This window comes from Vulpes vulpes, chromosome 1 (assembly GCF_048418805.1).
Source record: "Vulpes vulpes isolate BD-2025 chromosome 1, VulVul3, whole genome shotgun sequence".
NCBI lineage: Eukaryota > Metazoa > Chordata > Mammalia > Carnivora > Canidae > Vulpes > Vulpes vulpes.
The window spans coordinates 44,047,507-44,072,636 of record NC_132780.1 but is presented as its reverse complement, the minus strand read 5'-3'; the positions used below and the strand labels follow the sequence as shown (position 1 = coordinate 44,072,636).

At 42.9% G+C, this 25,130-nt stretch overlaps 1 protein-coding gene across 4 annotated transcripts in view; it reads left to right on the top strand.

Annotated features, from left to right (window-relative positions):
* TLE1 (TLE family member 1, transcriptional corepressor) overlaps nt 1-25,130 on the top strand; it is an 86,617-nt gene that overhangs the window by 44,313 nt on the left and 17,174 nt on the right. For all 4 annotated transcript variants that reach the window (XM_072762898.1, XM_072762892.1, XM_072762886.1 and 1 more), the window contains exons 9-14: nt 11,261-11,377; nt 14,901-14,954; nt 15,488-15,640; nt 16,746-16,890; nt 17,894-18,084; nt 19,725-19,801. In XM_072762898.1, the coding sequence (XP_072618999.1) occupies nt 11,261-11,377; nt 14,901-14,954; nt 15,488-15,640; nt 16,746-16,890; nt 17,894-18,084; nt 19,725-19,801 (737 nt within the window). The remainder of the gene's footprint in view (nt 1-11,260; nt 11,378-14,900; nt 14,955-15,487; nt 15,641-16,745; nt 16,891-17,893; nt 18,085-19,724; nt 19,802-25,130) is intronic.

The following is a 25,130-nucleotide window of genomic DNA, read 5'->3' as shown; positions in this document are numbered from 1 at the left end:
CTTCCTGTTCTCGGTACTGTTTCATCCAAAATCACTGTGTATTTATTGAGTGCTTACTGTGTGTAAAGCAACACAGGAAATGTAGCTCTGGTCAGGGATAGGTAGGCACACCTATTACAAGCCCTTTCTCAAAGCACTGAGGGAAGGTGACAGAAATATTAGATATAAGATTGTAGAAAGTTCCAGCAAGAGTTCTAGATAGTTGTGGGAGGGGTTCTGTAGTATGGATTTCGCTGAGGCTGTGTGGCAGGAGTGATGAGTTGACTTAACCCAGTAGAGGCGTTCTCCACACCTCCGTGTGTGTCTGAGTGTATCAAATACTAATTTGTATTTTTGGCTGACAAATTTAGCAAGAACTTAATTCACTGGGGAAGTGAGGACGTAGAGTAGAGGAAGGTGAGGAGTTATACCCTCCAAGTGCAAAACCATTCTTCACTTTCCATTGTTCTTAGGTCTTCATGTTTTCACAATCTGAACTTTCAAGTCAAAATATGGTGGCTACATTGCAGAAACCCAATCAGTACAAAAACAAAATAAATGGTTACTTAATGCATTATTTGCATGTCTCTTTCACATCAAATTTTCCACAAGTTTTAATGATAATTTTAATGGGTATTTTCAGAATAAGTATATATACTGTGTTTCCTGCCTAACTTTTATAGACCTCTCTTGGTGGTGTTGGTATAAAATGGGAAAACTATACTGATTTGTAACCTAAACATTTAATTCAGTTTGTAGAGAGAAACAAAGCTGTTCACTGTCCACATAAGTGGGATTTCGCTACAGTTACATAAAATGAAATAGCTCTTCAAACTTTGGATAGTCCTAAAATTGAATAGGAGATGCAGTGGGTAATGAGATGATGTATGTTCGTAGTACATAAAATATTGTAATACTTCTGTATTTCATAAAGTGGTTTGAATTATGAAATCGAATTTTACTTGGCAGAGAACGTTGATTATACTTTTCGTGTTTGGGTTTGTTTTGTTTGTTTTTTCAAACCAAGGAGTTGCTACAGGGCAGTGGTTTCCAAACCTTGGTCTCAGGATCTCTACATCTTAAAATTATTGATGACCCCAGACAGTTTTTCTCTATGTGGATTATATATTTTGAAATTTTTCTGGATTAAGAAATTAAAAAAAAAAGTGGCAATAACTAGAACAGGTAAAGAGCTTCTTAATTTGTGCTACCATCAATAACATTATTAATGAAAATGAACTATTTTCTGAAACAAAAAATGGTGGGATGAGTGGCTTTGTGTGGCATGTTTCCAGATTTCTTCAGTGCATGACTGAGTAGAGAATGGACATAGTCTCATCAGCTTCTGCGTCCTGTCTGTTGCAATACGTTGTTTTGATTGAGATATAGGAAGAAGATGTGTCCCCAAAGAGATTTTTAATGGTCTCTGAGAACCTCACGGGTCCTTGGACCAAGCGGAGAACCTCTGTCATAAATAAGACCAAGGAGTTTTGAAGCATTCTACATTGGTACATAGTCTTATTTTTTTTTCCTGTTCTTTTTGTATTGAACAAACATGATAATTAAATATATCAAGCTCAGCTCAAGCTCAGTCAGGGACTTTTGTCAACCCAGGGGGGAATGTGAGTATGTATGGATTTTCATCTATGAGTCTAAAACTGGTTTGTAGATAGTTTGTGTTTGTTTATTTTTAGTGACAAAATGACTACATTTGCTAGTTTAAGGTGATTTGGTAGAAAGACAAATGAGCCTTACTGTAGCCTATTTTACTATAAAACCCAAGAAAAAAAAATGAAGGTACTAATGGACACTATTTTTTAACTTTCTTCTTTTTGAGAAAGATGAATGATAAAAGTAATAACTTTTAGGAGGGTTTATTTTGCTATTTGGCTGTTGGTTTTAAATTAAGATTTGACTACTGTTTTTTACTAATTTGCAAAACGTGTTTGCCTTTTTTTTTTTTAACATAAAGCTACTTATGAGAGTGCTATAGTTGAGCGAAGAATTATGACATGACCTAGCAAAAAGGACCTTATTTCTTACGTAGTAATAAAAAGTTTGGCTATCTCAATTAATTTAGAGATGAATTGTATTCAATTTTGGCTGAAGTCAGTCTTTAATAAGTCTGCTTGAAAGACCTTGAATCAGAGAATTGACAAGGCATTGTATGGCTTTTAAAGAATATGCTAGAATGTGTGTTTTGATACTCATTCATTTAACACATATTTCATGAGCACTCACTATGTGCCAAGCACTGTAAGGCATTACATGTAGAGATGACCCTTGAACAACACAACATGGGTTTAAACTGTGCCGGTGCACTTACGTATGGATTTTTGTGATAAAGTACATTATTATATTTTCTCTTCCTTATGATCTTAACATTCTCTTTTCTCTAGCTTACCTTTGAAAACACAGCATATAATATATATACAAAATATATGTTATATGTTATCAACTGTGTTATTGGTAAGGCTTCTGGTCAGCAGTAGGCTATTAGTACTTAAGTTTTGAGGAGTCAAAAATTAGGCATAGACTTTTGAATGAGACGGGGGTGCACCCCTAACCCCCGAGCTGTTCAAGGGTCAGTTGTACTTGCCACCATTTTACAATGATTATCTTTTAATATCACAGCCACATATTTGTTAAATGAAAAGCACTGGAATGCCTAACACATGTCAGCACTATCCATGTCAGGACATTTCAAAGAGGGAGATAATGGGGATAGGTGTCAGGGAGAGATTCCAGGGCAGAGGGTCTGTGGACATGGGTGGGCATCAGAAGGTCCTTGAACCCCCTCTAAAATTGTGTGCATAGTGTTCTGGGTTGGTGCTCTTTTCTGTAATTGTGAGGAGAGATTATAACTTTCATCAAATTCTCAAAAGGGGTTCCTGGTCCAGAAAAGTGTAAGCACTGTTAATGTATTTAGAGGTCATAATGATGCAAAACCATCATCTTAACCAATAAGACACCGTGTTCAAGGAAGCTAGGTACCTCTAATTCTACGATTAATTAATGGAGGTAGAGATTTAGATTATGTCTTTCTGAGGGACTGTGTTATCACTCCTGTAACTGACTTTGTAGACTTCTCAACTTCATCTTTAGAGCTTATTTTAAAATAATGATGACAGCCATCACTTTATTTAATGTGAGGTGGTGTCTTTGTGTTTCTTCTGTGGCTGTTCTGCTTAACTAGTTAATTGGTAGGACCAGATCCTAGTAAGGACCACCCATGATTTTTTTCTCAAATCTCACTCTGCACCATAGAATGCAAGGAAAATGTGAGACATGAGTTTTTCTTCAGAAAATACTTTACTGAAATTTTGGCCTTTTTCTGAAAAAAAGTGTTTTTAAAATATCACATCAGCTCCCAGTAATAGCTTGTTAGGACTATGGCACCATGGAGCCATGGGTGATAAAAAGAACAGTGGTTTTGGACAGAGACTTCTGTGGCATTTGGGCACAGACCAAATGTGTATGACCAGGTGTGTCAGCCTTTTGAACTTTCCCCTAGCGTCATCTATAAATTGATGATGGAGGCTGCCTTACAGGGTGAGGGGTATTAGGGACCACAAGCAGAAAGTTCTCAGACATAGCACATCAAGCCTTTAGGGATTGTCCTCCCCATTCTCTCAACCTACAAAGTAGCAAGACAGCAATAAATGCATTATTAGTCATGCTCAATGTAGTTACTGATGGTTTCTTTGCCTGTTTTTAAATGTGTGAGGCAGTTGTGGAGATGTGGGCAATTACTGATGTTTCTCAGTGTGGAGGGGGCATGATACTGACCCTAGCCCATTACGAACTTGATTAGGCTCATGATACTCAAGTTCATGAAGGGACGAAATGTTTCTGCCTAAATGTTTGTGAATTGATCACCTGACATTTCAAGGAATTGCTTGGAAGTGAAGGATAAAACTGAGATGAGTCACCTAAAATTTCAATGTTTAGGTACAGTGGAAAACACTAAGTTTTCTTAAGCAGTTGTCGCAGCAGATTTCATTTTTGGCAAAATTTAAAACTCTGTGCTTAAAACAAAAGAGATTTCTGGGAGAACTGCTCACTGCATCCCTGCTGTGAAAAGGGTAGACAGGAAAGTGACAGTGGTTTCTAGATGGTTGGGCGTGGTCTGTCCCTGTACCAGCGGGGGTGTGGTTTACTGTGGATGCCCTAACTCAATCGGTGGCTATCGGGACCTGCGTGTAACTGGAGAAAGGCTCCAGGTTGTATCTCCTGCTCACTCCGAAGAAGGGACATTGGGCATCTTTACTCTAAAAAACCAGAAAGTCAGATAGACAATATTTCCTCCTTCCGAAACATTTTTCAGATTTCAGTTTGTGCTTCGTAATTAGAAAACTTAACGTCCACCATTTAGAGCAGGGTTGGGTTTTTTTGTTGTTGTTTTGTTTTGTTTTGTTTTTTAAGATTTTATTTATTCTACAGAGAGCAAGAGAGAGAGCAGGGGGAGGAGCCAAGGGAGAGGGAGAAGCATATTCCTCAGTGAATGTGGAGCTCAATGTGGGGCTTGATCTCAGGGCCCTGAGATCATGATCTGAGCTAAAACCAAGAGTCTAACATTTAACCAACTGAGCCACCCCAGTGCCCCGAAAGCAGGTTTTTAAAAATTTTATTTTCCTTTGGCCCCATGATCATTTTTATCATTCCCTCTGAAACGCAGTAAGCAAGAAATGAGGTCTCCGTCTTTCAGATGAGGAGAGGTAGATGTGAGTGCCATGAGACATCCAGGTTACCTTGCAGGCAAGTACTGACCTGGAGCTTTCCGGTTTCTTGTATTAGAAAGTATCTCATCAGGGATTGGAGAACGAAGAAGGACCGTGACAGCTAAATAGCTCTATGAAAATGGCTCTTGAAAACTGTGAAATACAGATTTGATTTTTGCTATTACCAAGGTCCTGATTAGGGGAATGAAGTCATGAGGGCATTTAAAAGTTATATTGAAATAATAATATTTATTGTCAGCTCTAAAGTGTGTGTGTGTGTGTGTGTGTGTGTGTGTGGTGTGCTATTTTCCTTAACCTAGAGTGGGTGGAAGGACAAACTGGGAGCTTAACAGGTGACACCAGGGTTATCTATCTCGGGCTCGAGTGCCTTTTCCAGCCCATGTATTTACTGGGTCTGTACCTTCTGCATGGCCACCTTCCTTTCTGAGCGGTGTCTGGACTAAACCACTCAGCTGCAATCTGACAGTGCTGAGTTCCTAGATCGAGGTATGAGAACTCACAGGTTCTTTCCCATATTTTGCATTCAAACTGTATGAAAAATCATTGTGTACCCTTCAGACCTGCTTCCCAGCCAGGGCTCCTGAGATGTGATGCAGTTGCCAAGTGGATGCATTTCCACCCATCTTTACTTTCGTACACTTCTCACAGTCGATGCATGGGGATCCCTTTGGTTTTAGGGGTTAAAAATGCATTTGTTGAAATGTCAGGCAGAATCTGTGAATGACCCATTGGACTGCAGCAAAGAGTACAGCGCAGGGTGATGGCTTAATTGGTACCAGGTGTAGATGGAGAAGGCACACAGATGTTATGGGGGTGCGTCACTACCTAATTGTTTTAATGTTCACCGAGAAGTTAATTGTCAGTGTAGAGTGTGCTAGCAAATTAGGTTCCCACTGCCTTAGTGTAACTGAGGATAAATGAGGTGTCATGAGTTTCCAATCTGTACCTCTGACACAAACACTTTTCCTGCGGGAGGAGAAAGTTCCCAAGGGGAATCAGCATGGCAGCTAAAGAAATCCATTTGAATAATGTGCATTATTTTCACATTAGGGAAACCTGTCTAGCTTTTGCTGTCTCCATGAGCGGGGTTTCCTTTCAGATTTGCTGCTGGTGGCTTCAGGGTTTAGACACAGTTGGCAGAAGAGTTGCTTTGAGGTCTCAGAATCAATGAAGGCTACATGAAGGCTCTATAACGAGTGTTGTGGTAACACTGACAGCGTAACATTCCATTAAACTTGCTCTCTTTCATATTTTCTGGAGTTTACCTTCCAGAATACCTCCGTTTACATGAACAGCCATTACTGTTAAATTGCTAAAGAAAAGTGAAAGTCTTAGAGCAAGGGCATAAAGACGGGGTTTTATCCATATTGAAGTATCTGAGTCTCACTGCCTCAGTCTTGAGTGGGTGTTCAGATCATGAACTAGAAACGTCATTATCCAGATGGTGAGAATAAAGGTAATATGAAGTCCAGATCGTCATGATTTCTTTTGATTCAACGAATCTTCTCTGAAGTTCAGCAGGCTCCTAACGCTTATCATCGGACGTTCTTATATGAAGGTATGGTTTAATTATTGCATTTGGATGTTTATTTTGGCATTAAGAGAATGACCGTGTGCCTCTGCCCACGAGGTTCAAACCCTCTGCCAGGTCTCTAGTTACCTTGTTCCCAGAAAACTGCAGCAGAAGATAGTGCTGGTATGTGTTTTTATAAAACATGGTTCACCCCTTTAGAATACTGTGATCTGGATTTGGCAGCTCGAGGTAGTGGACACCAGTCGTAATAGGAGAAGATCTGCTACTCTCTTTTCTTTGAATAACTCTTTCAGTCTTTGAACTTTCCTTAACCATCATGCCACTGTGAGTGGGAGAAGAAATGACCCTCAGGAAGTATATGTTAATCGTAGCCAACAGTTTGCTTCTTGTCAGTGAGGGTGCACACTGAGATTTTATGTTCTCCAGATTTGGGGCACCTGGGTGGCTCAGTCTGTTAAGCATTTGCCTTTGGCTCGGATCATGATCCTGGGGTCCTGAGATCAAGCCCCACATTGGGCTCCCTACTCTGTGGGGAGTCTGCTTCTCCCTCTTCCCCTGTTCTTTTTCTCTCTCATATAAATAAAATCTTTTTAAAAAGTATGTTCTCTAGGTTTTTTTGAAGAGAGAGTGTTCCCTTGGGGTACATGTTTTCTGTCCTTGTGCCTCATCTATTCATTTCATGTGTAGTTAACCTACAAATGGAGAGACAGTCATACCAGTGAGGCTAACAGGTCTTATGGACCCTCTTTCTGACTCTGATACTCAGCGTTCCACAGGGATCCTTTTTCTCCAGAGACTTGTCAGATATACCTCTCCCTTTATCATTTTACTTGGCTCTGTTCCCATAAGTGTGCAACACATAAGGTATGGAAAACCATTATGGTTGTAGAATTTTCGTTTGTTTTGAAGTCAATGTGTTTTCAGACCTAGATTTGCTCAGATTTGTAATCTCCCCTGAGGGCGGTATAAATGTCCAATTTTGAGCTCTTGTGGAAGACGCAAAGTAAATAAAATGATTTTGTTTAGTTAAAACAATTTTAAAACAAAGGGAGACTTACATACACAGTCTCAAAAATCCCAGACCTCGGGACATTTGTAATAGAAATCTGCCCAGTAATTATCGTTTTTGAAAAATTCTGGCAGACACTAAAATTTCACCAGCTGCAAGGTGAATAAAACATTGAGTTTCTTGGCTAGAATTAGAGTGTATCAGTCAGTGTGGTAACATGAGATCTCATGCTGATCAAAAAAAAACCCCTCTGATTCACAATTAAATATTTATTTGGCAGATTAAATGTTTGAAAATGAACTTTATTTGATGAATGCTGTTTGGTAGATTAAAGTCTTTCAAAATACGGACTCTGGGAGAAGTCTGGTGGCAGCTATGTCTGCAGAACAGCCATCGGCCATGACTGTCATCACATGGACTGGTGCCGTGGGTCTCTGGATGACTTGTTCCTCTTTACTGAGGCCTGTTCTGCTGTGCATCTTGGATTATAAATGGCAGGCTTCAGGAATGGAAAGGCAGGCATTTGGGACTTTTCAGGTCATTTTAATGTAGAATGTAATTTCTTTGTTCTAGGTTTATGGTCTTTGTTTGGTGTCATAAAACCAAGCGTATGTGTGTCTTTGTTTGGTGTCATAAACCAAGTGTGTGTGTGTGTGTGTGTGTGAGAGAGAGAGAGAGAGAGAGAGAGAGAGAGAGAGAGACTGTGGTTTTTGGGGAGCTTGGGAGGCGGTCAGAGAAAAAGCCTACAGCATGCATTAGGCATTATTATGTCCAATGAGAATGTTAAATGGTTAAAGAGCCAGTGTGACTTTTAAGTGATAAATATGTGGGGGGCCAGCATTTTATGTTTATAAATTGAGTATAAGTATCACTCCTCTGGGAGCAGAGATGCCTTGACTTAATGTGAAGAGCTTGGTGACTTTAGGTAAATTGCCTCCCCTCTCTGGGCAGCCTCCAGATAAAAGGAGGGGAGTGAAGAGGATGAACAGGGAAGTCTTTTAAGGCTGCTTTGGCCTCTTCAGATGTGTGACCCTAATTACCTTCTGTGTTTCTGATGCACAAGTTAAAAAAAAAAAAAAATACTAGAACAAACCCCAGTTTCATTCTTGTGCAAATGGCTTCTTCCTAGATGTTGATTAAATGCTAACATTCAATGTGAAGCTATCTTAGTCCAGATCTAACAATCAAGATAGAATCCAGATAAATTCTGAAAGATCCAAATGATAGTCAGTACCCAGGTATAATCTCTTTATTCTTAAAATGCATATAAAATGGCTCATAATGGCCATCAGTATGACTGATGGGTCATGAGGAACACAAACTGGTGTGTGAGGGAAAACACAGAACATGAGGGAAAAACAAACTTCTGGTATCATGAGACATCCAGTAATAATACCTGTGAAGTCACTTTTGGGTTTCTGGGGGAGTGCATGAGAGAATCATAAAAATTAGGGTCACCTAGGCAGTAGTTAACCAAAGCAGCTGTTATTGCCAACAGTGAAGTTCATTAGGCTGGAACTATTTGCTTAAATCAGGAACAACAATGAAAGCAGCGTCAGGGCTGGAAGATGTTGGGGACATTCCACGAAGAAGACTGGGTTCATGGGAACAAGGGTAAAAGGAAGTGGTCCACTTTTGGCAGTGCTATCCCATGCACCAGCTACCCCCTGGCTCCTGACTGTCACTCCTCTGCGCCTTCCCTGCCTGCAGTCTTTGCTGCCTTGTTTTGAATCCATTTTACTGGATCAAAGGTATGATGAGACTTGTGTTTTGTAACTTGTCTGAGTCTGCCATTTTGAATGAAGCCAATTTTCACATAAGTAGCAGTGCTAATTACTAGCCCTATCCGAATTTATAGGAACTTCCAGAGCTTTTCAAAACCTATTCAGATGATAGGCCTCATTTAAGCCGTTCAAGCGAGAATTACAGCAGTAACTTCTAACATGCAGAAACAGAGGCCTCAAAGCTTATCAGACTTACAGGTCCAACTATAGAAATGTTACTGTTTCTAACAGAAATTGCATTGTTGCTAACAGAAGCTTAGTTTACCTTTATGTTTACAGTACCACTTGACATCATAAAAAAATAAGTAAATAAGATCGTTAAAAAGCTATCTTTGAGTAACTGAGTGGTTTGGATGCCCGGTGCTGGTTACAGCAGGAAGGCTCTGAAGGTGACCCTGCAGAGAGATCCTTAACTTTAGAGTTGCCAATGGACACCAAGGCTGTGCCACATTCTTCTGGGCACTGATTTAAATGTAAAGTTGAGTGTTCTCTGGTGCTGCCCTTAGCGCATCTGATCAGAGTCTGGACAAGGAGATTTTGAATGCTGATAAAATCTAGGACCCAGGCAGGTATATTTGGACACTATTTACAGATGAGCACAAGCCGCTATTCCACTCTGTGGCTGACCTTTTTGGAGTGCACATTAGCACTTTGAGGAGTTTTGTGAAGTCTCCTGTGTCCTATCAGCCAGTGGGTCTGGGTCGGAGGGGTTAGTTTTTAGCAGACATTTACCACGGTAATTAGTAGAGGGATCCAGCCAGCTCACCTTTCAGCCCCACACACTGTGCTAAAGACATTACTCTAAGCCACCCCGTATTGAATTGCATGAGTCCCTCCCTCTGCTTTTATGTAAACCTCCTGCATTTGTGTAGCTTGAATGGTCATGAATCAAAGCTCAGCTCACTTCAGTGTCAGCCCCTGCAGTGGGCAAAGAGGCTGATTCAGATTGCCTCCTGGCTCCCAGTTTTGGTTTCTTCCTGTGTGTGGTTGAGCTGGGAATGCTCCCATGGTGGGGTCCACAGTTTTCATGAGGGAGCTCTGACACCTAGCCACCTGGCTGATTACCTTGGGCTGGTTAAGAGCAAAGATACCCCTTGCCCCCACTGGCTTTTAAATTTTTGCTTCTGGTATATGCCATTGCATTAGAGGTGGTCTAACTTAAAGGTTTCCCCCCAGCCCCTTCTCTTTTAAATTGTGGCAGAGAAAGGTAACAGTTGTCTGTTGGCCCTGGACATCACCCTGGTAGTTTTCCAACATCTTCGGGAAATTGAAGTTATCTGCTTTATGAGGGAGATTTTTGCATGGCTCCTTCAAGGCACTAACACATCACTGAACAAATTGCCCCCTTGCATATGCTAATCCTGTACTTAAAAGGACTCATTGTAACATGTTCTGATGCCTTAGCCTGAGGGGAGATGGGAATTGAAGGGATGTCAGATCATGTGACCCCCCCCCCCCCCAAATATCTAAAAATGCCTGTTTTCTTTGGGTCAACAGTTCGTACTCAGCACATGGGAATGAAAGTATCATGTGTGGCTGGTAGAAAAGATTAGTCCTTGTTCCTGCTTTTGTGCAGCGGAGCTGGCCTTGCTGTTGAAGATTCACTGGCTGAAATACTCGCTTTGGGTCTTAAATTTCAGTGCTGTTGGCGAGGAACACCAAATCTTATTTTCAACAGTAAATTAAAAGAATTCAAAGGAGTTCCTTCATTGTTGCTGTGGAAAATGTGATTTGCCTTTTAGGAAGCCCTGCTGTTAATCCCACCTGCTCTCTGTGTGTCTTTTTCGAGGGGCACACATTGACTGTTAGCCACAGAGTACATCTGATAGAATAATCTCAGGCCCCCCTGCTCACGGGCCATGTATATTCCTGACCAGGAAATCACAATAGGAGAGAATAAAAACACATCCACATGTAAACAGCAAGCTCCCGATTCTCTAACAGAAAAAAGGATGCAAGAGCATTTAAAGTGAGTAGGGCCTGAAGGATCCACCAGGCTCTGGATGGTTTAATTGCATAGTCAGGGTCTCCCTTTTAAGTGCTTGAACCTCTATAAATGTTTGCCATCAAAGTCCTCAGTCGAGATGAATTACATGGAATGAAAGGCTGTGTAGGTATCACCTTTCTAAAACCGCGGTCACATCCAGTTTGGGTTTTTATGTGTACAAAGAGACCTGGCAAGGAATCTTTGATTAATTTTTTTTTCTTGCAGAGTAATTCTCTCTTGGTCCCAGACAGTCTAAGGGGCACAGATAAACGCAGAAATGGGCCTGAATTTCCCAATGACATCAAAAAAAGAAAGGTGGATGATAAGGACTCCAGCCACTATGTAAGTAAATAAAGAACTCGAAACAGTATTTGTTTGCTTACTCACCTTCTAAGGGAGCCTACAAGCTCTAAGATCTTAGTGATAATTCCACACCCTTTAAAGTAAGACTGTAAAGAGGATAGATTCTTATAAGTGTACTGTTTCCCTCTAGAGCTATAAACTATGTTCCGCCAGACTCACTAGTACATTTTAGGCTTTCTGCCTAAGTTCCTCACAAGAGGGGATACTAGTGTTCGGGGCCTGTTTCGTGGACATACAGCCAATGCATTTGCACAGGGTCTGCTCTTAAAGAGTCTTTGCCCTTGGTTTAATGCTCTGCTTTCACCATCTTCAAATCCTGCATTTTCATCTGTCCTGGGCCCTGCAATTTTGGTAGCCTGTCCTGCTAAAATAATCAGGGTAAAAACAATTAGTGTCACAAAAATACCTCTTTGGATGCTATTCTGTTGACTTCTTCAGACTCATATTCAATCTTGAAGTAGAGTTCGTCCTCTTGAACAGCTAGCACTTTGGTCATGTTAAGTCCATGATAACAATGGAAAAAACCTTGGAGAGTCAGACCCGGCAGATTGAGAACGCGTGACTGTGGAGGAAGGGCTCTTGACTCATATCTAGCTGGAACCACATTTCTTGAGGAGAGCAAACCAAGCCAAATGGCAATTGGCTCAAGTCTGAGGGTCATAAACATTGCAGCTGGTAGATGACTTGGGAGTTTTCTTGTGTATCTCTGAGTGTGTCTATTCCAAGATGGACACATTCTCAGGAATGCTATGAGAGTAGAATGCTGGACTAGTCCACTTTCCATTGCTTATAGAAGAAGTGTCCATCTCTGGTGGAGATGGGGCTAGATGGGGGTTTACATATTGGGCCTCTCTGCCTCCTGCTGGCTGGTTCAGGCCAATAGCTAACAGTGGGAAGTAGTTTCTGAGCAACAGCTTGTTAATGTTGGGTACTCTGGTTTTTACATGGATTGTTTCATCTGACTCTTAAAATGACTCAGGGAGTTCAGTACCATCACCTCTATTTTAGATAAAGGAATTGAAGCACAGAGCTTAGAAGTGATTTGCCCAAGGTCAGAGTTAGTGGTGGAGCCTGGGGGCAGTCTAACTCCAGAATCCATGCTCTTTATCACTGTGCTAGGATCCCCATACTGAGGGCCTAGGAGTGGATATTTTGACAAGGCCCTTATATTGGTCCATCCTTTGCACTATGATAACATTACAAGAACTTTGAGTGTAGGTTATCCCCATCCCAGTCCAAACTTTTTTTGTGGCACATGTTTGCCCCTCACCTTTGCCTACAGCCAGTGTCCTAGCAGGTACTTTTATATATGGCATCAACTGTTAATAAGCTATTCAGAAGGTCCATGACATGTAGAAATTTGGAAGTTGCCAGTAATGTAATTTTGAGTTGTGCATGAGGCCCAGGTAGATATTTAGTAGTAAGTGATCTAGAATCCATAGCTCTACATTATTGTTTTATAACCTGCTCATATAAAGTATGTCCAAATGTATAGGTAGTTGAGGGTGATGTATTGACCAGTGTACACTGTATTGTGAAGGTTCACATTTGCAGGATTTGAAACACAGCTAAGATTGAAATTATAGGCTACTTAAGGACTCAATTTCATAGTCCCATTATAATAAATGAGTTCTTTGCTACTTTTTGCCAATTTGTACACTATGTGAAATATTTTTATAAGTTTTTTTCTAAAAGGGAAAACATTTTGTTTATATTTTTTTATCACCATCTTTGGGTTCTTTTTTTTTCTTTAAGATTTTATTTATTTTTTGAGAGAGAAATAGAGATAGCAAGACAACACAAGTGGGGAGAAGAGAGAGAAGCAGGCTCTGCACTGGGCAGGGACCCCAACACGGAGCTGGATCCCAGGACCCTGGGATCATGACCTGAGCAGAAGGCAGATGCTTAACCAGCTGAGCCACCGAGGCATCCCCATTTTTGTGTTCTTAACACCTGAAAATATTTGTACTTTTCTGTGGTCTTTACTAACAGAAAAAGCAAATTTTCTTTAGTTTTAATTTTTTTCCTAGATGAAAATAGTTCTTTCAAGAAACTGAGTTACTCAGTCTTCCTCATTGGTTATAATTTTCTGTGTTCTAGTGAATTGCATGGTTCCTTAACAACAATGATTAAAATAAATCTAGTAACATACTGTTGAAGAAAGTAAATTGGGTCTTCCACATGTAAAACCCTAGATACAGTTAGAAAAAAAAAAAAACATGTAAAAGATATGAATTTAAAGTTGAGTGTAACTTTCTCACTAGAGTTGAAGGCCCCACCAAAAGCCAACATGGCTAGTTGCACTTGTACTTATTATTACAAATTGTCAAACATTCATGTATTTGTAATTGATAGTGACATCAGTAAAAGGATCGTTTGGGTTAAAAATTAATGACCTACTCCTTTTTGAGAGTTAGGGCCCATTATGAGATCCTACTTCTTTCATAAACTCATTGTATTATTCTGTACTAAAGGACAGGAGGTCTTTTGGCTAAGAAAGACTTTTTCAGTCTTGCCCTTAGGTTGATTGATTTAGTGATCACATAATTAAATTGAATAACTTTGGGCCACCTGGGTGGCTCAGTGGGTTAAGCGTCTGCCTTCAGCTCAAGTGATGATCCCAAGGTCCTGGGATTAAGTCCCATGTTAGGCTCCTTGCTCAACGGGAGAGCCTGCTTCTCCCACCCCCCTGCTTGTGCTCTCTTTCTCTCTCTCAAATAAATAAGTAAAATCTTTAAAAAATAATCAATTTAATAGCTTTTCTGAAGCTTTTTCAAACTTAGTACAACCTTGGAGTTTCCTTGATTAGCACATTTTACAGTTTTATGAAGAGAGAATCAAAGCCCTACTGCAAGGTATTAGTGCCCTCCAGACTTTTCCATCCTCTCTTCCATCTCTCCAAAAATATTCCATGCTGATTGCTAAAGAGGTTTATTCTTAACATGAGGTTAGATCTTGGTATGTTATCCCAGCCAAGTAGATAGCTTCGTTGTTTTTAGGTTTTTTTGCTTAAGTAGTTAGCAACCTCATGGGAACATGGTTGAAGTTTGTCCTTATAATTACAAATTGTCTGTGAACACAAGATTTGTTGGCTATCTTCAGGATGATATACCTAAAGCAATGACATGAAATTGTGTTCTTAATTTGACATCCCATGGGAAAAGAGCCCCGATGGAAGGACATGCATGGATTTCAGATTATAAGAGAGATTCAGCTGTTGCAAACATTTATTGAGCTCTTACTATGCACCCCATGTTTGCAACTTGCCCTCACCAGTATGATCTATAGCAGGCATGCCACTGCAATAATTTCTGCTTGGGGCTTTGGGTAGACCACATCAGATGACAGGGGAAGGAAATATTAATGACTCTGCCTCGCAGTCTGGAAGGGAACCTATAGGCATGTCCCGGGCTATTTTTCAGTCTGTCTGCTACCAAGAACTATAGAAATTTAACTGGGCCTCTAACCCTTTAATAAATGGCATTACAATTTCTTTTTCCAGGACAGCGATGGTGACAAAAGCGATGACAACTTAGTTGTGGATGTGTCTAATGAGGTAGCCACTCATTTTCTCAAACTTTATTTTCAGAGTGACTTATGAGAAACAGAAAGTAGAGCCATGGTATTTTAGTTTCTCACAACTTTACACCTTAGAAACTTCATGGTGGTTCACAGATGGAGCAATAGTGATCTGACACGAACTTTTGTTAAAAAAATCTGTTTTCCCAGTCATTTGGGATTCGTAAGTTGGGTGCTTAGTGCCCCTTTCATTCCTGTGCCCTGGGAAAAAGGCTTGGTGCCTTTCTCATTCCTGAGAAAAGTATCTGAACATGAGGAAGGGTAGAATTGTTCTTGGATGTTTTCTCCCTCTGTGCTGTCTTCATGGATGTGTTTGCAAATGCCATCCTGTTAATTCTGTTAATTATAACAACATTGCTAGTCAGGGTGCACACTCCCAAGTGCTCCAGATCTAAAGGACTTAAAAGGTCCTCCTTTAATACAGAGAATTAGTGTGGAAATAGAATCTGTGAAGCACAAGGTCGATCCATTATAAGTGAAATCACACAAGCTTTGCTTATGCTTGTTGAGGACCCTTCTTCTCCACGAGCAAGCCCTGCCCATTCACCCAGGGAAAACGGGATCGACAAAAACCGCCTGCTGAAGAAAGATGCTTCCAGCAGCCCGGCGTCCACAGCCTCTTCAGGAAGCTCCACTTCTTTGAAATCCAAAGAAATGAGCTTGGTAGGTCCCATGAGCTGTCCCCTGCCTGTTTAGCAGTTTATTTTCCTTTGTGGTTCAGAGGACCCTTAGTACCTTATTTTTAACTGACCCATTGTATTGGGGCATGTTGGGATTGGGTTGGGAGTCAGAAAGGGAATGTACTCAAGTGGTCACGCCCCAAGAGGCCTGAAACTGATTCAGGGAGGGCAGAGCCTCCTTGCCTGTTCCTACTTTGAACCATTCAACAAATAATGTGGAGCATGTCATCTCTTAGCCCACAAAAACTGAGCCATAACAGCTCTGCGTGTGATGCTTATACAGTCTTCCTGGGCATTATCCCTGTCACCTATGGGGAAGAAAGTCTGAGGAGCCTGCCAAGTTTATACAGCCCATCAGATCCAAGGCCAGAGGGAGCTAGGGTCTCTCTCCCTAGCCCATGCATGCTCTTGGCTTCTCCACAGTGTTCCTCAGACTGGGATTTAAAGGAATGGATGAGATGCAGAGGATGATGCCCCATGACCCTGTTACTGCCACACCCCTGATGGCCTCTGCGCTGGAGGTCAACATCTGTTATGTAGGCAAATGGGCGGTGGTGCTTAACACCTCACACAGCTCTCAAAGGGACAGGACTCCTCGGGCTTTTGCCTTTGAGATGCTGGTTTGTTTCTCATCAAATCCATGGCCCTGCTGCCTCTCACTAATAGTCTCAATCCTACTGCCACTAACAGGCAAGGTTAGAAGAGGGATCCTCCCTCTGACATTCTCAGTGACCCAGCCATTTATTTCTGAAGTGCCTGGGGATTTTTCTCTGGGTGGTCATCATTCTGACTTGGCCCACATCCAAAGTCCACATGCCTGATGGAAAAATACTTTTTAAAATAAAATCTGCGGAGGAAGAAGTGTGATCATGTTCTGTGTCTCTAGCTAGAGTTTTAATTCTGGCAGGAAGAGGAAAGGTCAACATTTCTCGCTCACAAGTTAATGCTGTCAACATTGTGTGGATTTATGAAAATTGGCTGAGGGAGTAGCTAGAAGGTGCCCAAGTGTCCCAGCTGCTGTTGTGATAAATTGTGTAATATGGCTTGGATTAAAAATAATACTCATTTAATTTGTTTAATGATACCAGCATGAAAAAGCCAGCACGCCTGTTCTGAAATCCAGCACACCGACGCCTCGGAGCGATATGCCAACGCCAGGCACCAGTGCCACTCCAGGACTCCGTCCAGGCCTCGGCAAGCCTCCAGCCATGGACCCCCTCGTTAACCAAGCGGGTAGAGCAACATTGCCTCTTGTTGTGCTTTGTTTTGCGTTTCCCCTTCCTGGCTTGGTTCGTTGTGTGTGCACTCCTGACGCCATTTCCCCATGAATATGAAACACACTCAATGCCCGCCTCCTTCCCATCCCTGAAAAGCCATGATAAGAAACAGATGTTTGTCCTTAGGTTTCAGCAGCTGCACCCTGTTCGGTCTCCGACTGTTTATATTTGGCTCCACCACTACCACCACCCCCTCCCCATAAATAATCCAAATTCTAGGGACTTCAATAAAGTTTCCGATAATTATTTGCACATAAGCTCCTGACCAAACTATCACTTGCATTAATGAGTTCACTAATACTAACCAAAACTGCCCGCCCAAGTGTGCTTCTTGCTTACTTTTTAGTTGGCCATTTTTTTCCTGGTATATCCCTCAGGAATCAGTGGTCTGATATTAGAAATAGAAATTGGGAGGGTTTCACGGAGTCTCCAGCCCATGAATAAATTAGTAACTTTTAACTTAATCTTCTTTAACACCTTGGTCCCAGACGAAAATAGGCCCTAGAAGATTCCTTCTAAACCCATGCTTTGGTTTCAGTCATGAATCCAGAGTCAGGTCTTCATTTGGAATAGGTAGCAGGGAATGAAAATTTAGACTCTAGGAGGAATCTTGGATTTTACCAAAACCTTATTTTGAGATTAAGTCAGATAAACAGGTCTGCCTTGGTTTACCTTCTGTGAATCAGGCACAATAGTGCAGTTTATTAATTTTAATGGCCTGGTTTCCCAGTGCTGGGGAGCCAAGGACAAAGTGCGCGGACAGTGCTTCCCCTGGGGTTCATTCTTCCCTGGAGATGAATTCAGCTGAGTGGGTGGTGATGACTGCCCCCTATGTCACCCAGGCCATCCTTGTCCTCACCCCTTGTGAATGGCACTAGAGGTGACTCTGGAGTTGACGGTCAGGCTGGACCACAGCGGCCGGCTGAGTGACGTCCTGCACATCTTGTGCTTCCTTGCAGCAGCCGGCCTGAGGACGCCGCTGGCGGTGCCTGGCCCATACCCCGCCCCATTCGGGATGGTACCCCACGCCGGCATGAACGGCGAGCTGACCAGCCCCGGCGCCGCCTACGCCAGCCTGCATAACATGTCCCCGCAGATGAGCGCTGCCGCCGCTGCCGCCGCCGTGGTAGCCTACGGGCGCTCCCCAATGGTAGGTGCCACAGACAGGCATGCAGGTGGGCAGGCAGGTGGGTGCACAGGTGGGCAGGTGAGCCAGGGTCAGGATCTCCGCTGCCACCGCCGTGGTGGCCTACAGGTACTCCCCAATGGTAGGTGCCACGGATGGGTACTCGGTGGGTAGGCAGGTGGGTATATAGGTGGGCAGGTGAGCCAGGGCCAGGACCCCCACCGCCGTTGCTGTGGTGGCCTACGGGCACTCCTCGATTGGAGATGCCACAGGTGGGCGGGCAGGTGGGAGGGCAGGTGGGTGCATCGGCAGGCAGGTGAGCCAGGATCTGGACCTTCACCTGCGCCTGCCCACCAAACAGAGCCCCAGTGTCCCCACTGCGCCCCGCCTGCAACCATCACTATGCTGCTCCATTAAGTTAGGGCTCGGCGCTTCTTGGTTTACTGTTTTTGTGGATGAAACAAGGCAGTGTTTAGGAGCTACTTTCACGATTCAGGGGACATCTGGTTTTCTCCCCCCAAGTAGATTTTTTTTTTTTTTTTTTTTTGGAAGGCAATGAAATGACTCAAGTAGCTCACAGAAGCCTTTTCATTCATTTTCTTGAAGTTTTTTTTTTCCTTCTTTAATTCTTAGGAAAAAATATTTAAGAAGGTGTAACTTTTTCTTTCCGTGCCTATATTATTCTTTAAACCCAACAGTGTGACTCAGGTGTAAGCAGTGATCTCAGGGCAGCAGAGAGAAAGCAGAAGTGGCTGAACTCTGGGCCAGCTTGCCCATCTTCTTGTCCAGTCTTTAACCACTATGTGAATAGCCTCATTTTTTACTGCAAAGGGCAAAAGTGATTATAATCCTCAGTTGGATCAGGGAAAGCGAATAGATTATAACCTGTAGCAAATAGAAGTCCCTATATATTTCTCTTGGCTGTTTAGGATATGTCATGTTCAGGGGCACATGGGTGGCTCAGTTGGTGAAGTGTCTGCCTTCCCCTCAGGCCATGATCCCAGGCTCCCTGCTCCTGGAGGAGTCTGCTTCTCCCTCTTCCTCTGTCTGCCACTCCCCCTGCTTGTGCTCTCTCTGTCAAATAAATAAAATCTTAAAAAAACAAAACAAAACAAAAAAAAAACTAGAGAATCCATGAATGTTTATGCAGTAAATTAGATCAGTGGTATGAAACTGGGGGTGATTTTGCCCCTCCCCCCAACCACCACCATGGATCAGAAGTGGGGAATGCTATTGGTACGCAGAGGCTAGAAGCCAAGGGTGGTGCTAAAACATCTGCCATGCCCAGGACAGCCCCAAACAACCATCTGGCTCAAAACATTGATAGTGCCAAGGTTAAGAAATCCTGACTCAGACAAACGTACTGTTCTCTGTACCTTTTGGGGAAGGCAGGATATCCCAGGTCCACAGGAAGTCTTTACTATGGGAAGCTGGTTCTCGATGTACAGATAGACCACACTCCAACCAACCCAAAAAGAAGTGTGGCCTGTTGTATTTACAGGTGGTTCTATTACTAATTTTTCTTTTGAAAAGCATTAGCACGTTACCGTTCCTATTTATGTGGCTTTGGAAGTCTGTGAGTTTCTAGTGAGAAGTCTATAGATGTTCACAAAGTGCCTACTCTGTATGAACTGAGTCTTTAATGTCTTCTTTCTTGTTTCCAGGTTGGGTTTGATCCTCCCCCTCACATGCGAGTACCTACCATCCCTCCCAACCTGGCAGGAATCCCTGGGGGGAAACCGTAAGTACCTCCAACTCTCCTCAGTTTTGTTTTAAAGGCAATTACTTAGTCATTGCTATTAGCAGACTAGAATTCCAAAGGGAGCACAGGCTTGGACGTTTCCAAGGAGATTTCTAGTGTCTTTTCCTGAGGAGTGTTAACACTTTCTATAAATAGGCACCTTGTAGGTGTCATGCCTCTGTTTTCTCACTATGGGTGATCTCATGCATTTAGTTATTTCTGGAGAGAAGCTGTTGTCCCTGGGACCTAGAGGGAGGCAAGAACTGGGGGTGGTTGGCCCTCCTTGCTTGACCCTTCTTCGGAAAGCTGCTCTGCTTTAACTTTGGTCAGCTGCTGGAGATTTTCAACAGGACTGTGTTGTGGGCAGTAATAAGCTGTCATGAACTCCTGAAATCTCAGAAATTTGAAACATGTCCCTGTCCCTGGCTCAGTGCTATACTTTTTCTTATTTGACTGGAAACTAGGGGTGTATGAAGGGTAGTTGTGACATCTATTGGATGCCAACATTTGAAGTTGGAACCTCCCTGCCCATCCTCGCCCCTGCCCTGCACCCCATAAAGTTTGGTGCATGCTTCACTCTGAGAGGTCCTAGACTATAAAATGCAGAGTGGCTTTGTGGGAAAGCAAGATAAATAAATTGAAGGGGCAAAACAGCATTCAGAATTTGAAAACCCCATTGGCTGTTCTTTCGGTGTCCTTTCAAATCACTTGGCTTTCCTTATGTTAGTAATTAGAAATGTGATTTTGAAGAATTCCTAAAGTTCTTAATTTTCATAACAAAGCAAAATTGAAATATTGAGGGGGGTGGAATATCTGTCTTACCTCCCAGCACATACTCTGCTTTTCTGTAGGGCCTTTACAATTTGGATTTTTTTCCAAATAGGGGTACATGTCACAGACCTTCAGTTTATTTTTCTTATACTGTTCTACCTTTGTGTGGTTGATTTCCACTTTTATTTATGCGTTTGCTGCATGTCGTGTATTACATTAATTTGAGCGGTCCATTCAACTACCTGGTCATCTTTGTGTGATGATTTTTACTGGAGCCTTTCTTCAAATAAACCAGCGGCATGAGGAAAACGGAATTCCTTACCTCCATCACCTGCATTTGGAAAGCAGATTCCCATGGCTCGATTTTACATGTATTATAATATCTATTTCATGGTAATTTGATTCATGATGAAATGAGACTTTGTCTACACTAAGAACGGGAAGAGACGTTAAGAATTTATGGTGACACGCTAGACCCAGGGAAGAGCAGGATTAGGGACAGTGTTGCAAATTATTCTTGAAAATTCATGAACTGCTAGGTAGTGTATTATCTTGGGTATGCCCCTCTGCTTCCAGCCTGGGATGCCCCCGGGCATGTAATGGGTATTTCTTGTCTGTGGTTGGTGGCAGTGTAGCTGTGGTGTGTCCTGCAGACTGGTGAGTGAATAAAGGGCACATGAGTAATGTGATAAGAAGCAATAATTAATAGTAACTGATGAATCTTCAGGGGAAAATAATGGCAAGTTCAGCTGACAATTAGGGAAAGCCAGTTTCAAGAGTCAGAGGTGTGAGGGTGTATCTGGCTGCCAAGACCCCACCCTGAGTGGGGTGTGAGGTATGAGGCACATGGGGTGGGGTGGGAAGAGCTCTAGGCTATGGTAATGGTCTTGGAGGTTAGCATGCAGAGGACCATTAATTCAGACCTAGCTCCTTACAGCTGGGGTGTGTGTGTGTGAATAATGCAATTAGACATAAACTTTAAACCTTCTATGATAATACTGGTGTCATGCTTCTTAGAGCCAAAATATTCATGTCCTTGGCTTGTAAGCACCTTGGGTTTCTTTGTGTTCCCAGCTGTATTAAGGTAGGATATGACATGCTCAGGGATAGTGACAGTGAATGTGACAGCAAAGTCCTGAGAGTCACGGATGAGGGTGACTGCATCAGAGTGGGTTTTGCTCTCCGAAACAGTGAAAATATATATATTTTTGGCGTCTCTTTAAAGTTTGAGGGAAGCTGTATTCTGTGAGGAAGATCAAGTGAATATCAGAGGGGAATATGGAGTTCACCATTGTCTCTGGGATCTGGGCTATATTACATCTTACTCTCTTTGTTTTAATCCATTAGCTACTATGAGAGGGTTCCTGTCCTCATTGTTGAGTAAAGGTGCACTCAAAACACCAGGCAGTGCTTCTCAAAACATCTATGATGACCAGTCTTTTCCCAACATGAGGAACAGGCAAATAGGGATGAATAGAGGAAGAAAAATACACAACCCAAGTCCTGGTTTTTTAGTTACAAGAGTCAGCTGTCGTGAACCGATTCTGTCAAGTTGCTGTATAACCATTTTCAACACTTCCTGTCCCCGAGTGAGCAGGTCTATGTGCGGACAGTAGCAAACATTTGCAGACCACACACTGAACAGCTTTGGTCTGAGGCACTTAAGAGAAATGGTGACAAACCAGCATGGCCAGGGTTAGGGTAAGAAAGGGGGGATCCCCGGGTGGCACAGCGGTTTAGCGCCTGCCTTTGGCCCAGGGCGCGATCCTGGAGACCTGGGATCGAATCCCACGTCGGGCTCCCGGTGCATGGAGCCTGCTTCTCCCTCTGCCTATGTCTCTGCCTCTTTCTCTCTCTCTGTGACTATCATAAATAAATAAAAATTAAAAAAAAAAAGAAAGAAAGGGGTGGTAAAGGTTTGTGAATGTCATCCTCTGACAAATACCAAGAAATAATATTTGGGTAGGGCGACAGATGGTTACTCATGGACATTTGAGAGAGAACTGTGTGCCAGGCTTTGTGCTCCATGCTGGGCAGGCTCCAGGAAGGAGAATGTTCATCTTCCCCGCCCTTGGGGCCCCTCTGATGGGGAAACACTAAAGAGACAAAGGCTGCAGTATGTTTGTGTGGCCCTGCGAAGGCAGAGCAGTGGGTGCTAGGCAGACAAGTCAAGAGTGACCGTGGTAAGGATGGGAAGGGCTTCTTGGGGTGAAGAGGAGATACTGAAAACTGAGCATGAGCAGGAAAAACAGGGACAAGGGGCAGCCCATGACATGCTCCCAGTGCAGACAGAGCTTGAGGGATTCCTCTGCAAATAGGTGAGTTCCTCTGGGTTAGCACAGCTGGGGGACTTCCCGGTGGAACTTTGAAAGCGCTTCTAGGGTAAATACTCATTTGGCTCACATCTCCTATGACTGCCTCACCACGTGGCTGTGTGCCTCTGACCTAGTAGGTCTAGTGTGGTGACTTCTGGTACCTGGAGCAAGCCATTTTCCCTGGCTGTGTGAAAACCATTACAGCCCTCGAGCTGAGATCTGTCTCTCCGGAACCTTTATCCATCGATCCTGGTTCTTTCCTATGCCTTGAAACCACACGGTGCACCATTAATCTGTCATCCCTGTGACAGCTCTTCAGATATTTGGAGACCACCGTCTGGCCAAAAGCTTCTCTCCTGGCAGAATGTGTCCATTGCTTCAGCCCTATCTTGTGGGATGTGATTTCAGGTTCCCACACCATCTGCTCACTAAAATCTAACAGTCACTTCCCTCTTGTCCTTTCCCACAGATTTCATGGAAACCTGCTGCATAGGTATAAGGGACCCTATTAGAAACTCACAGCCCAGGGATGGAGAGATCATATTAATCAAATAATCACAGAAATGAATGCATGATTATAATTGAGAGAAGAGCTATGACTCAGAAGAACATTTTTCTATTAAAGTTTGTGACAGGCTGATTCTGTCTGAGAGGGTCAAGGAAGAAGTGTTTTCTGAGCTGCTTTAACCTCATAGGGGAGGTATAAAAGAGCATATGCAAAGGCCCCGTGGCCTTACCTTTTTTTTTTTTTTAATCAAAGTGGAATAGAGCAAGATGACTCCTTTTGCCAGTATTTTGTACTTACTGTTGGTGTTAAAGTGATGTAAGATCTCAGTAGGTTTTCCAACCAACCTGATCAGTTTCCCTGTCTCCCTTAACCCCTATACCAGCCTCTTCTAACTTCTTTATCTTTGTTAACAGCACAGTCCTCATTCTCTGGCATCTGGGCACAAACATTAGTCTGTGATTCTTCCTTGTTTAAATCACATTTTGCTCTTCTTCTTCTTCCTCTTCCTCTTCTTCCTCCTCCCCCTCCTCTTCTTCCTCCTCCTCCTCCTCCTCCTCCTCTTCTTCTTCTTCTTCTTGTTCTTCTTCTTCTTCTTCTTGTTCTTCTTCTTCTTCTTCTTCTTCTTCAAGATTTTACTTATTTATTTGAGAGAGAGAGAGTGTGCGCAAGCATGAACAGGAGGAGGGGCAGAGGAAGAGGGAGAAGCAGACTCCCTGCTGAGCCCAGAGTCCCATGTGGGGCTCAATTCCAGGACCCTGAGATCATGACCTGAGCCGAAAACAGACGCTTAATGACTGAACCATCCAGGTGCCCCACCAATCTTGATTGTTAAGATCCTCACTTGATTCCTACTTGCTTTTGTCACTAAGATCCTAGGTCTGTTTTCTCCCTTAAAAAGTGCTTACCTGATTAGGCTCTTTTCTTACCCAGAGATCTTTAGAAGTTGCACATAAACTGGTGACAGGGCATTCCAGGCCCCTCTGGTGCTATGACCCCCACCAACTTTTCTAGCCTCGTGTCGTGTGTTCTTTGTCTCTTGCACCTGGGCTGAAAGAAGTAACCTTCCACTCCCTGACAGCCTTTCCTCCTCTCTGGAACAATGTCCATTCTCACCAGTCTTCTTTCTGTGGGAACACTCCCTGTCCTTCAAAGACTGCTTCTGCTGCTGCCTTCATAGCACGAAGCCTTCACTGATGGCTTGCCAAATGTGATCCCTCTCCAGGAGTACCTTGTAATGTCTGTGACACCGTGCACACTTGGAGCTTAAGTACCATGATGAGCACATGTCCTATTTCTGCCTGCTTCTTCCCTACTAAAATGGAAGCTTCCAAAGTCCCTCTGTCCCTTTGAGCACCACTACCCAGTAAGCAAATATTTGGTGCGTTGAGTAGGTGGGAGATGAGGCCAGGATTGTGTAAGACCCTGTGATTCATCCCTTCCAGAGGAGATTCACATTTTGCATTGTAGACTTCAGCATTGCTGAGTTACAAGAGGTAACCCGACTGTGTTTTCAAACCCTCAAAGCAAGATTTAATTGGTATTGTTTGATCAGCTTAACTTGAACTCGCTTTTGGGTTGAGGAAATGTGTTCCCCTGAGCTTTGTAGAAATCCCTGATAAGAGAAATTCTGAAGTTGAGTTAGATCAACATCTCTTTGTTGATCTGCCCTCCCCATCCAGGGCATCATTTTGGCCCAGAAATACTGCTTTCCTCCCCATACACAACTTGTTCTCCC